The 14,269-nt window shown below is 38.7% G+C and overlaps 1 protein-coding gene across 5 annotated transcripts in view; it reads right to left on the reverse strand.

The window, feature by feature from the left end:
• SPIRE1 (spire type actin nucleation factor 1) overlaps positions 1-14,269 on the reverse strand; it is a 212,814-nt gene that overhangs the window by 162,552 nt on the left and 35,993 nt on the right. For all 5 annotated transcript variants that reach the window (XM_059039865.2, XM_059039860.2, XM_067015789.1 and 2 more), the window contains exon 2: positions 6,254-6,288. In XM_059039865.2, coding sequence (XP_058895848.1) covers positions 6,254-6,288 — 35 coding nt within the window. The remainder of the gene's footprint in view (positions 1-6,253; positions 6,289-14,269) is intronic.

A 14,269-nucleotide genomic window follows, 5' to 3' on the forward strand; every position in this document is an offset into this window, starting at 1 on the left:
ACTGCTGGGTCATATGGTAGTTCTATTTTTAGTTTTTTAAGGAACCTCCATACTGTTCTCCATAGTGGCTGTATCAATTTACATTCCTACCAACAGTGCAAGAGTGTTCCCTTTTCTCCACACCCTCTCCAGCATTTATTGTTTCTAGATTTTTTGATGATGGCCATTCTGACCGGTGTGAGATGATATCTCATTGTAGTTTTGATTTGCATTTCTCTAATGATTAATGATGTTGAGCATTCTTTCATGTGTTTGTTTGCAATCTGTATATCTTCTTTGGAGAAATGTCTATTTAGGTCTTCTGCCCATTTTTGGATTGGGTTGTTTGTTTTCTTGTTATTGAGCTACATGAGTTGCTTACAAATTTTGGAGATTAATCCTTTGTCAGTTGCTTCATTTGCAACTATTTTCTTCCATTCTGAGGGTTGTCTTTTGGTCTTGTTTACGGTATCCTTTGCTGTGCAAAAGCTTTTAAGTTTCATTAGGTCCCATTTGTTTATTTTTGTTTTTATTTCCATTTCTCTAGGAGGTGGGTCAAAAAGGATCTTGCTGTGATTTAGAGTCATGTACCAAAATGTTCATTGCAGCTCTATTTACAATAGCCAGCACAAGGAAGCAACCTAAGTGTCCATCAACAGATGAATGGATAAAGAAGATGTGGCACATATATACAATGGAATATTACTCAGCCATAAAAAGAAATGAAACTGAGTTATTTGTAGTGAGGTGGATGGACCTGGAGTCTGTCATACAGAGTGAAGTAAGTCAGAAGGAGAAAAACAAATACCGTATGCTAGCACATATATATGGAATCTAAGAAAAAAAATGTCATGAAGAGACTAGGGGTAGGATGGGAATAAAACACAGACCTACTAGAGAATGGACTTGAGGATATGGGGAGGGGGGAGGGTAAGCTGTGACAAAGTGAGAGAGTGGCATGGACATATATACGCTACCAAATGTAAAATAGATAGCTAGTGGGAAGCAGCTGCATGGCACAGGGAGATCATCTCGGTGCTTTGTGACCACCTAGAGGGGTGGGATAGGGAGGGTGGGAGGGAGGGAGATGCAAGAGGGAAGAGATATGGGAACATATGTATATGTATAACTGATTCACTTTGTTGTAAAGCAGAAACTAACACACCATTGTAAAGCAATTATACTCCAATAAAGATGTTTAAAAAAAGTACAATAAAAATAAAAATAATAATAGTATCCACTTCATAAATTTCTTGTGAGAATTAAATTAATGCCTATAACAGTAACTCAGCATAGAGTAAGCTCTAAAGTATTTTTTAAAGATGTATGTGGGAATGAAATGGTAAGTACTTATGTACAGTACACATGAACTTTATTTCTAAGATGGGAAGATGAATCTTTTTCATAGTTTCCCTCAGTAAAGCTTAAATTTTTCTGCTATGCTCTGATTTTTACAAACTAGCTCTATCAAGATTAAAGTATTGACAAAAGTTATTTAACTTTATATAATGCTTTAACCAATTCCACTTAAAATACAGCAAATCCATCAAGGAGAACAGAACAGGATTGTCCTGGTTATTCATTTAACCTTCTTGCCTGCTAAAGGGAAAGGGCCTCTGAGTGCTACATAATTAACTGTAGTTAATAGAAGACAGAATGTGATGAAATTTGGAAAGCTAAAAACAATGAAAAGGTCTCAATTAAGATGCTTGAAAATTCAAATCTTTTATGTTTTAGTATTTTTAAGTGCTTAGACTTTTCTTCAAGTATAAGAGTATATAACCCACAAGACTATTTAAATAATGGCAGAAGGAAAAACTTGTAAACTGAGAGTGAAAGTTCCCCTAAACTGTGGTTGGGACTGCTTCCTTGACAAGCAAATGCCAAGTACAGGTCAGTCACTCAAGACTTTTTTTGTTGTTTTTTTTCCACTGAAGAGTTTATAAATTACCAATTTGAGCTGTGAGCCATTCTGAGAGGGGAGGCCGAGGGAGAGTAACACACTATTTACCTTGCAGGTCCTCCTCAAAACCAAAGGGACAGAATACAGATAAGTGGTTGCCAGGAGTTGTGGGGTGGGGAGGGAAAGATAAGAGGGGGAGGGGGGGTGAAGGAACTTGAACTTGACTGTGGAGATGGTGTTTGTCAAAACTCGAATAATTTTAACTAAAAAGTTTAAATTCTACTGTATGTAAATTATATCTTCAAAATATAGAAACAGCTGTAAAAAAAATTAAATTGCCTATTAAAGTAAAAATTTTGCATGTCTTTTAAAACAAATTACATGAAAGATTTCCTTTCGTGAGTTCAAACTCTGTAAAATACTTGTATAATCCAGTGTATTAAAAAAAATTTCCACACAGTGAGAAATAAGGAAAAACACCCGATTTTATTTATTTATTTTTTTCAGTACGCGGGCCTCTCACTGTTGTGGCCTCTCCCGTTGCGGAGCACAGGCTCCGGACGCGCAGGCTCAGCGGCCATGGCTCACGGGCCCAGCCGCTCCGCGGCATGTGGGATCTTCCCGGACCGGGGCACGAACCCGTGTCCCCTGCATCGGCAGGCGGATTCTCAACCACTGCGCCACCAGGGAAGCCCAAACACCCGATTTTAATAAACATTAAGCTATTCTTGAGGTACAAAATCCCGTAACAGTTATCTGAATGCCTATGTATGGCCTCCTTGCTTTCTCTAAAGTCCTAGTTTTGCTTGGTTTTTATGAATACAGGTAAAATATTAAAAAGAGGACTATCAGTAAAACTAGAAAATAATTCATGATTTTTATGTACTAAGAAAACTATTAAACAAACACTTCAAGTCACATCTTTCAGCCACGTGGAAAAGTGAGGGGGCTGCGGCTCCCCTCGGGTCTGGGAGCCTCGCCGGGAGTCGGACCTTCTTCTCCCCCATGGGAAGCCGCAAGCGTCCGCCGTGTTCATTCACCGGCTTCCACAACCACGACCCCACCGTGTTCATTCACCGGTTCCGCACTCCATGCTCGACCTGTACAGCGAGCCGCCTTAGGACAAGACCAGAGCGAAGAAAATGCGGCGCCGATGGAGCTCAGGCGCGCCCCTCCCTCCTCCCAGGGAGAGGGTGGGCGCACATGCGCCGTGGGACTCCAAGTGCTCTCGGTGGTCGAAGCCCCTTCCCACTCCTCCCACATGCACCGGGGTTCGCAGTCCTGGCCGGAGTGGACTCAACTCCAGAGAGGGCCCATGGGGCTTCTCACTTACAGGAGGTACAGGGAATCTCTTTTCTCAACAGAAAAGCAATTTTAGGGTGAAAAGAGGCCCTAGAAGTCACCGTTCTGACCCTCGCTCTCAAAACAGATTGGCTTCATCACTATATCACGGCTTTTCTCACCTTCCACCATCCACCTTAGGCCTCTGGTTTGACCTCTCTCGACCCCCAATTCCATTTCTCAGGAAGAAGTATCTCTGCTCTTCAGGCCCCAGCCCAACAGTTCTCAAACTAGTTAGTTTCAGGATCCCTTTTACACTCAAAAATTACCAGGGAGTCCAAGGATCTTTTGTTTATATGAGCTATAACCTATCAAACATTTATAGTATTAGAAATTAAAACTGAGAAATTTTTTAAACATCTTTATTGGAGTATAATTGCTTTACAATAGTGTGTTACTTTCTGCTTTATCACAAAGTGAATCAGCTATACATATACATATATCCCCATATCTCTTCCCTCTTGTGTCTCCCTCCCTCCCACCCCTCTAGGTGGTCACAAAGCACCGAGCTGATCTCCCTGTGCCATGCAGCTGCTTCCCACTAGCTATTTATTTTACGTTTGGTAGTGTATATATGTCCATGCCACTCTCTCACTTTGTCACAGCTTACCCTCCCCCCTCCCCATATCCTCAAGTCCATTCTCTAGTAGGTCTGTGTCTTTATTCCCGTCTTACCCCTAGGTTCTTCATGATCTTTTTTTTTTTCTTAGATTCCATATATATGTGCTAGCATACGGTATTTGTTTTTCTCTTTCTGACTTACTTCACTCTGTATGACAGACTCTAGGTCCATCCACCTCACTACAACTATCTCAATTTCGTTTCTTTTTATGGCTCAGTAATATTCCATTGTATATATGTGCCACATCTTCTTTATCCATTCATCTGTTGATGGACACTTAGGTTGCTTCCATGTCCTGGCTACTGTAAATAGAGCTGCAATGAACAGTTTGGTACATGACTCTTTTTGAATTATGGTTTTCTCAGGGTATGGGCCCAGTAGTGGGATTGCTGGGTCGTATGGTAGTTCTGTTTGTATAAAACCGAGAAATTTTGATTGAATCATTCAAATTAAATTGTTTAAAAATAATATTAAATATGTTAATATGTGTAACATTTTTATAGAAACTCAAAAAAAAAATAGTGAAAGGGGTGGTACTGTTTTACATTTTTGCAAAATCGCCCTCTCTTTCTGTCTCTGTCTCTCTCTCTGCCCCCTTTCTATCACTACCAGCACCAAATGTATGGTCTTCCCCAAGCTAAAAAACAAAACAAAACAAAACAAAACTTCCTACTTAAACTATCTCCTCCTTCTCTGGAGTCAAACTTCTTGAAAAAGTTCCCACTCCCTCTACTGCCCCTCCTTTTTATTATTTTAATTATCAAAGTAATATACAGTGACATTCTCATTTCAAAACAAATCCAAGCAATATAGATAAACCACCATCCACAATCCCAATCTGTTCCCAGAGGTAATGACCACTGTTACTCTAAAAAATACTCTGAACTCATTCTGTAAACTGAATATCACACTGAACTTTTTATTTTCTCATGATTTTCCCTCTCCAAACAGTTAGACCAAAAAGAAAAAAAAATCTGAGAGTTCTGTTTAGATTCCAATTCTTTTGATGATCCAAGTTATGGATCAAAGAGGAGATAACATGAAGTGACATTCCTATACAAAGCAAGTGCTAAACAAAATGTTAAAACCATGTTGATTTTATGGCAACAAAACATAGTAAGAATAATGAGATTTATGACTATGCCTAGTATGTAAAATCCTCACATTTCATTACCTAAATGCAGATGAATGCTGATTATATTTGTATCATTCTGATGTATATAATTGTGTCTTTAGAGTTTATCAAACTTTTTCACCTATATAATCACTTTAAAATTTACAACCCATGAGATTAACAGAGATTATCTTCAACATTTTATAAGTAAGAAAGCCAAAGTCCTGAGAGAAAAAACTACTAGTATGCTCAAAATTACATAGCTAGAAAGATGCACACCAGAAACCACAGACAGAACTTGTATTTTTGGACTCAAATCAAATCCCTATCCTTTATATCATATTGAACAATACATCAAATATTGTCACAATATAAAAATATTAAGTTCTTGCTCATCTTTACAGCTAATTTGGAAGAAATTACCTCTACTTCTCAAGTTGAACAGAAAACGTAAAATGCGTTGAATAACTTCTGAATGCAAAAAAGAATAAATTATTTTTCCTTCTCTATTATATAATATAATCCCTTAGGAAGCTGACATCTTACTTAAAATAACAATTAAAATTTAATAAAACCTACATCAACATGTAAATGTATTATAAAATTAGAAAAATAACTTCTTAAATCCTTAATTAGGCATTGCCATTAACAAAAGAGCTAAGACTCCTAATTAAGGATGATGCAACAGCTCCAGAAAAGACCACCACACATACATAATTCATTAATGCTGCCCTCATATTTCAGTGTCACCACTGAAATTTCTGCAAGGGACACATGGAGTCGCATAAATTTCACAATCCGAATTTTATTTAAATTATTAGAAAATAATAAACCTACTTATACAAATGACAAAGCATTTAATTCATCAATAATCTTGCTGAAACACTTTCCAAGTTCCTATTTTTTCCTACTCCCAGTCAACTCCATAGGAGTCCAACACATTTAAAAGATTTATTATGACACACTACATTGGATTATTTAAAAATTGAATGTAAACTACTTATTAAGGGCTCTGAATCTTAGTTAACTCCATTTCATAAACAACAACATAGGAAATTTTTTAAACTATGACTAAGCTGATCTTTATAACACACCTTGACATTTTAAAACTATGGACGAGATAACTGATTTTTCTTCACATTTTACTCTTCCTAAATATAAAAGATATATACTTGCTCTCAGTACATCCTTATCAGAAAACCAAAAACCCATAGTGAGATATTTCAGAACTCAAGTTAGTCTAAATAGAACTTCAAAGCTGCATTTCTGAGAGATATTTGAGGATTTCTCTTACCTCTGTTTCTGTACAATGTGAATATTCCAATTTACCTGTAATGAAAATACAAAAAGTTACTTTCAGAGGATTTTGGGTTTTTTATCATTGACAAAGAATATCTGAGCTATTCTGACTATGGCTTCATTATATCTATGAAAATTTATACAAAAAAAAAGGTATTAGAATGACCAAATTTCTGGAAGGTCCTGCTTAGGGATTTAAGTTTAAAAATACCCATAAGAGAATAATAAAGAAAAAGATGGGAAGAACATGCTTAACTGATAAGATATAAAACATACACACATATTTAATATACATATATAAATTAATGAAGGTAAAATAAAAATACTTTTTTCTTGCTTTCTTTTGAAAATAACTTAAAATACTTTAGAGGCCTTTAAAAGGTACCATTTAAAATACTTTTAAATACCTTAAAAAAATCTTTAAAAGATTCTTGGGCTCTTCCCTAAATATATTTCCAGTTTAAAGTTACACTGATCATTTCAATTAAAGCAGAAATGTTTCAAACTCCTATTTAATGTACGATGGCTGTGTTTCTTTAATACATAAATAGACACAACCATATAATTAATTTAGTAATTCTTCCAGTAGAGGATCATCTATAGAATAACCAGACTGAACAATATTTGGCTGCACCAACGTTAACATTTTCTCGTCATCACTGAGACATAATACCAAAGAACATGTACAGTTACATACTTCTGTCAATTTGGGTGATTAAAACATACTTTCAAAATTTAAAAAAATGCTATTTTTAAAGGAGAATCACTTATTAAATAGCTTTAACAAAAAGAATACATATTTATATTGGATGCTAAAAAACTTAATTTCCCCAGTCTACATTTCTTAAATTTCATTGTCCTAAGTTCAAATATATATTTATCTCTACCTCTTTCCCTCCACCCAAAACTATCTTTCCTCCTAGCTAACTCCTTCTCCCCAACAACTGATGGGTTGTTCCATCAGTCTGTGAGTTTTTTTTAATGATTAATGAGAATTTGTATACCTTAGAGTCTATGATGATACCACCAAAAAAAAATCATAAATAATGTTTTTATATGCCTCCTAACTCTTAAGATGAAAAATAAAGTTGATACCCACATTTCTGTTGACCTAATGATACTAATGTGAAATACTGGCTGAAATTGAGACCAGAAAATAAGGAACCTTGGGTTCTTTGAATTAAAAATGATATATAAGCAATAAATAATTTTAAATTATATGAAGACACAGATAAAATGGGTTTAATATATGTGTGTATATACTAGAGTTTGATAAATATATAACTGTTATTTATATATTTAGTGTTATATAAAATTATATATTATAGTTACATTTTTCATGTTATATATTATCTTTTATTTATTTATATATGACTGCTCAGAACATTAGTGCTTTTGGTAGATTAATTATACTTCACTCCTATAGAAATGGTAATTAATTTAACATAGGAAGTACTGTGGACAGGAATAGCTCACAGAAGGGCACAGAATACCTCTCAGCAAACATTTACTGAGTGTCTACTCTGTAAAGGAGGAAGAGGAAGGGAGAAAGACAAGCCATACAGATAGTAACCTCTTTGAGAGTACATGGATATACATCTTCGGTATGATACATTCTCAGGGTAAAAAGAATTACAAAGGAAAACAATTTTATGTAGTAGGTTTGTTGTTGGTAATAGCGTTGGTGAAAAATTCTGACACTATTTTGTATGTACTGTAGCACTGAGAAAACTAGTAAATACAGTGATATTGTTGGGAATCAGCAACAGAGGGAAAAGAATATACAAACCTAACATGTGGGAAGGAGAGAAGAGCCCTGCAGTGGCGAACTGGACCAAGAGGTATTATACAACTTCAGAAAACCATCTATTTCCTAGCTCTGCCCTCCAAAAGAGGGAGAAGCAACAGCACCCCAGTTTGCAAGAGCATTCCTAGCCCATTCCCACTCAAAGGAACCAGGACTCCCGGAAATTGGCAGAAATCAGGGCTGGGACAGGTAAATTATAAGATAAGCTAGAAATTATAAGATAAGCTTCATTACTTTGCACTAGAATGTAATGAAGTGCTCAAAGAATGACAGAGGTACAAGTCCTGTAAGATTTTTTCAGTGACCTCTACTATAAAACTGAAAATGCTTTCCTGTAAGAGTACTAAAATTTTTGTGAGAACACACGCTTCTTTCGGTTATTCAATCTGAACTGGTAAGTCACACAAATATGAAAAGGTGGTTAGGGACTTCCCTGGTGGTGTAGTAGTTAAGAATCAGCCTGCCAATGCAGGGGACACAGGTTCGAACCCTGGTCCGGGAAGATCCCACAGGCCGGGGAGCAACTAAGCCCACGAGCCACAAATACTGAAGCCTGTGTGCCTACAGCCCATGCTCCGCAACAAGAGAAGCCATCGCAATGAGAAACCCGCGCACCGCAATGAAGAGTAGCCCCCACTCGACACTACTATTGAAAGACCACGTGCAGCAGCAAAGACCCAATGCATCCAGAAATAAATTAAATAAATAAAGAAAGAAAGAAAGAAAAGGTGGTTAAGTATGAAGTACCTGACCACCTGTACTACTCTGCCATCCAAATCCCTGCTCAGACTGACCCAGGAATCAGAAAATCCCAATTACAGGACAGCAGAGCTTCAAGGATCCCTGGAAATGATCTTGCCCAATCCACTCATCCATAAATGGGTAATCTGAGCCTGAGGAGCCAAACATGAACAAAATGACAGAGAGAAAAGAAGCCTCCAAGGCTCCGACCTCTGCGCAAGTATCAGTGTGCTTTTGTTACCCTGCTCCCCCATTCCCACTTGCAGGGGCCAGTGTCCCAGCTACCTACCACTGATGACATTGTTTCTAGGGAAAAGCACCCCTGATTTAACAGTTGGAAACTTCCAGTATAGCACCTAGGATTTTCATGTGACACTTTTGAGCCTTTCTTCAAAGGCTGGCCACCTCTCTTTACAGAACCAGACCTAAGGGATCCCTCTAAAACCTATAATCTTATGACTTCACTTTCAACAATCCCATGACTTCACTTTCAACAATCCCAGTAACCTAATCTGATGGTAGGCCTAAGCAAGGTTTGAGATTATTAAATGCAGTAAATTAATTCTTTCAATTAAAGTAACAACTTTACTGATGTATTAATTCTATTAATTTTTATTAGGTTGAGTTTAATTAGAAGGCTAGATGTTATGTGATGATACAAAATAAAATCAAATATCTGAAATAGTATTTAAACATTAAGTTTCAAAATATTTTAACATTATCAAAGTACGTACACACTAGGAAGAGGGATGATTTGCATAGCAAGCCAAAAATTCATTTCAGTATTTCTCAAAAGGAAAGAGCATTTTAACAATGCTTCAAGAATCAAGGCTGGGGTTTAGACCCTTCTTTTTAATTAATTCTGAAATATCTGATGCTCTTAAGATTTACTAGAAAAGTTCCCTCATGTCCCAGGAAATAGAAAAACTAATGTCTTCCTATAAATTAACATAGAATGGCTTTAAGAAACTGCCATAAAGAACTCATCACCTAAGAAACACTGTCATCTTTAGCAGACATTTTAAATCTCAAATGTTGATAATCAGATAATCCCACTCAGCAGGCTTGCTCAATAAGGTACCAGAGGGAACACATCCCACCCAGTAGGCCACTCAAAGCCCTGCTGTTCACACAGCACTTTCTGAAACGGCTTCACCTCAATAGAATCACAAATTCTGATGAACCACACAACTATCTGGTGGAAATTAAGGCATAGTTTCAAAAAAATTCACAGATGTTCACAGAGGTGAATAACAGTTTTATATTAAGGTAGCACTCCAGTCTGCGGGGTAGAAACCTCAGCATATGGCTGAATTATCACAGTCACATTATCAATATGATTCAAATTAGCTGAATACACAAAAGGCAAACTATGCCTGCCAAAAAGACACAGAATCCCGGTAACTTTTAGGATGAATAAATGGCTCTTGAGAATTACTCTACAATTTTTTCCTATGTGACCAAACTCTGGGCAGTGTCTAGGTCTATCTGTTCTTTTTCATGGTGAAACAAAGCAGTATCAACAGGTACATCCGCCTTCTCGCCAGCTCACTCCTATCCCCCTTGTTCCTTCAATAAATATTTACTGAATACCTACTACATACTGCTGGTAACACTGATGATAAAGCAGCAAACAAGTCAGGCATGGTCCTTGCCTCATAGGGCTTACATGTTAGTGAACAGAGACCAAAGAAGGCAATCAAATAAAATAATTACAACTGGTAATCAATGCCATTAAGGACAGAAAAGGGAGAGAAAGAGAACAGCAGGAAAGACTCCTTGAGAAGATGACATTTAAATAGAGACCTTGAAGTGGGGTAGCAACTCACTGCAGGGTTGGGGAAGCCTCTGCTCTGAGGTGGCAGCTGTGGGAGGGCCCTGGAAGCTTCTGCAAGGACAGGCGGGGGCAGATCACATGGGCCTTGAAAGACAGTACAGGGAGTTTCAATTTGAGGTGAAGTACAATGGGAAGCTCATGGAGGATGCTAGGAAGAGCGTGAGCTGGTGCGAGATAGGTTTCCAGGTCAGTCATGCCATATGAAGAAAGAAGCAAAGAGGGTCAAAGTGAAAGCCTGCGGCCAGTGAGGAGGCCACTGTCACTGTCTTGGGGAGCAACGGGGCTGCCAGCCTGGTGGTGGCAGCATCCAGGAAGAAAAGCAGCGGATGCAAAGTATGAATCAGGAGCAGAACACACAGAACCTGCTGATGGGCTAATCAGGGGTGGAGTAGAGGAAGAAGGAAAGAAGGATGCCCTGAATATGCTTCATTTTTCCAAGGAAAGTATTCTCAACAACTTGATCAAAACTGATCAACAACAGCACTAGCTTAAGAACTCAAATATCTTATAAGGGAGAAGTAGTAGGCTTTTTGGACAGTTTTTATATTAATACTAGAAAAAAAAGAGAATAGTTTTGAACTGTTAACAGGCTGAAATTTAGCAATAAAATAATTCCTGCAGCCTAACCAAGCCTGGATTTCTGAAACACCATGGCCACTGAGGGCTTAGAATCCATGATCAGCATATACTTTGCTGGGGGGGTTGTTTGTTTGTTTTTAGGCCACGCAGTGCAGCATGTGGGTGGGATCTTAGTTTCCTGACCAGGGATCGAACCATGCCCCCTACACATTGGGAGCACAGAGCCTTAACCACTGGACTGCCAGGGAAGTCCCTAGTTTGCTGTTTCTGTATCAAAAGTAAGGACAGTGAAACTATGTAATCATTAGCTTATACCCAACTCCCCCATAAAATTATTTTTTCCAAGTTACATTTTTAATGAGGAAAAAAAAGCTATGCATTTGACATAAGAAACAGCTACATAGAGGATACTTTTATTTTGACTGTTAAATTATAAAATCATTATCCTCTATGTCAAACAAATTCACTAGTATAAATGCTCAAAGATTAACAGGAACATAGAATTTAGAAATGGGAGAAAACTAGTATACTCTCTAACCAACTAAAGAGTTTCATTAAGTTTCTCTTCTTGTCCTGGCTGTCAGGAAGAATGAAACAAAATTTAACTTTCCACCACCATAATGGCCCTGTGCTAATATATTTCTTCACAATTGCTGATGTTCAAGCAGTTGAGTATCTAAGTAAGCCTTTCTCTTGGCTGCCTTGGTAAGGCCATCTAGTAGAATAAGTATCAAGGACAAGCCTTTAGATTTTGACAGGCCTAGGTTCAAATCATCCTTCCATCACTTAATAATTGTGTGATGCGACTTTAAAATAAGATACTTCCCAGAGTTTTCAGCTTTCTCATCTACAAAAAAGTGGGATAATTCCAACCTCATGAGGCCAATATGAAAATTAAATGTAATAAAAAATGTTTTAAAGTGCTCTGCACGATGCCTACAGTAGGGGCTCAGCAACTGGTGGGCTTATCATCACAACCCTGTGGAAAGAAGGGTGACGCGGACACATGAAAATAAAGTCCTAAGTAAAACCGGCAGCGTGAATTAACAGAAAGATCTTAGTTATTCTTCAAAACTCTTGTGATAAAATGTTCTATAGAGAAACTGAATATAAATTTTTATGTTTACCAGATTACAACCATGTAAAAGAGGTAAAACTTTGAAATACAAAAAGTAGCTAAGTCATATGATGGATTGTTGTAAAATTCAGCTCATTTTTATACCTGCTCACTAAGCTCTTTAAAAGTCACTACCTTTTACTCTACACCTCTCTCCAGAGCTTCCTTAACACACACTCTCCTCTCTTCATGTGATGGTATCTGGGGGGATGACATCAGCAGAGGCTCAGGCCAGGGTGGTGGGGAGGGGGGTTTCATCAGTTATTACTCAAAAGTGAAAATAAGAAAGTATGGAATGGCCATATCCCATGAAGAGACTAAATAAGCCAAATAATGACACACACACCCCCAAAGATGTCCACATCCTCATCCTCAGACTCTGTGAATATATTACTTTAACGGCAAAGTGATTTGCAGCTGTGGTTAGTGGTCTTGAGGTGGGGAAGAGTACCGTGGATTATCCAGGTGGGACCAATGCGATCACAAGGGGCCTTACAAGAGATCCAGAGAAGGAGCGGTGGTGATGGAAGCAGAGGCTGGAGTGACATGATTGCAGGAAGGGGGACACAAAGTCAAGGGATTTGGAAAGCCTCACTAGAGGCTGGAAAAGGCAAGGAACAGATTTTCCCCTGGAGGCTCCTGAAGGAATACAGCCCTGCTAACAGCTCAGTTTCAGCCCATAGGACCCATTTTCAGACTTCTGACTGACAAAACTGTAGGATAATAATTTTGTATTGTTTTAAGCCACAAAATTATTGGTGATTTGTTACAGAAAACAAATACACAGACCATCAAAAAGTCAAAGCAGGGCTTCCCTGGTGGCGCAGTGGTTGAGAATCCGCCTGCCGATGCAGGGGACACGGGTTCGTGCCCCGGTCTGGGAAGATCCCACATGCCGTGGAGCAGCTGGGCCCGTGAGCCATGGCCACTGAGCCTGCGCATCCGGAGCCTGTGCTCCGCAATGGGAGAGGCCACAACAGTGAGAGGCCCGCGTACCACAAAAAAAAAAAAAAAAAAAAAAGTCAAAGCAATATGACGACCTCTCACCACCCCAAACATGACCCTCAGGCCACGCTGTATACTGGCAAATCCCATAGAGAATGACCCACAGGGTGCAGGACAACAGAGCACAGTGGTTAAGAGCAAGGACTCCAGGCCAGACTTTTGGGGTTTGAATCCCAGGTGGGCTGTTGGCTGTACTTAAGGCCTCTACACTTCACATCCCATTTGTAAGGTGGAGGTTAATAACAGTACCTATCACAGGGTTGTTGTGAGGAGCAAAAGTAATAAACTGCTTAGCCTGTCACCTGTCACATGATAAGTACTTGATAAAACATTAGCTCTATTACCACTTAAGTCTTTGAAGCATTCTCTCCAGGGAGAAAATAAGTCAAAAAGACTTTCTTCTTCCAAACCCAAAAAGCTGTGGTCCACAGACCGCTTGACCCCTCAGATATGGAGGTATAATTGACAGGCCCACACCCATGCCCTGGCCTGTAAGGAGGAAGCCCGCCATGCCATCTGTCCATCTTGAGCTGCGTCACCTGTACGTGCTGCGTCAGCCACGGGAGAAGACTCGGGGCTCACGGCCCTCACCCCACTCTCCTCTGCCGCCCTCCCCTCACCATCTTCTCTCCTCCCTGTCCCGTCCAGGGCATGTAGTGCTCATCGTCCACTGCCTGTGCACAGGCAGAGAGTCTTATCTTACCTCTCAAGTTCTCCTTCCAAAACTGACAGCACTAAGAATGATTCTAGTTATTATAATTTTTCATCTCCCTACCCTGAATAACTCTAGTTGAAAGCTTCATTCAGATGGACTGACAATTATTTTCACAAGGCCCCAACCTTAAAGGAAATGCTATGATCAATGGAACTATTCTGAACACCTCTGCCAGAAACATATTAAAGACAAAAGGCATCCATCCGAAAT

Source organism: Kogia breviceps, chromosome 15, assembly GCF_026419965.1.
Source record: "Kogia breviceps isolate mKogBre1 chromosome 15, mKogBre1 haplotype 1, whole genome shotgun sequence".
Lineage (NCBI taxonomy): Eukaryota > Metazoa > Chordata > Mammalia > Artiodactyla > Physeteridae > Kogia > Kogia breviceps.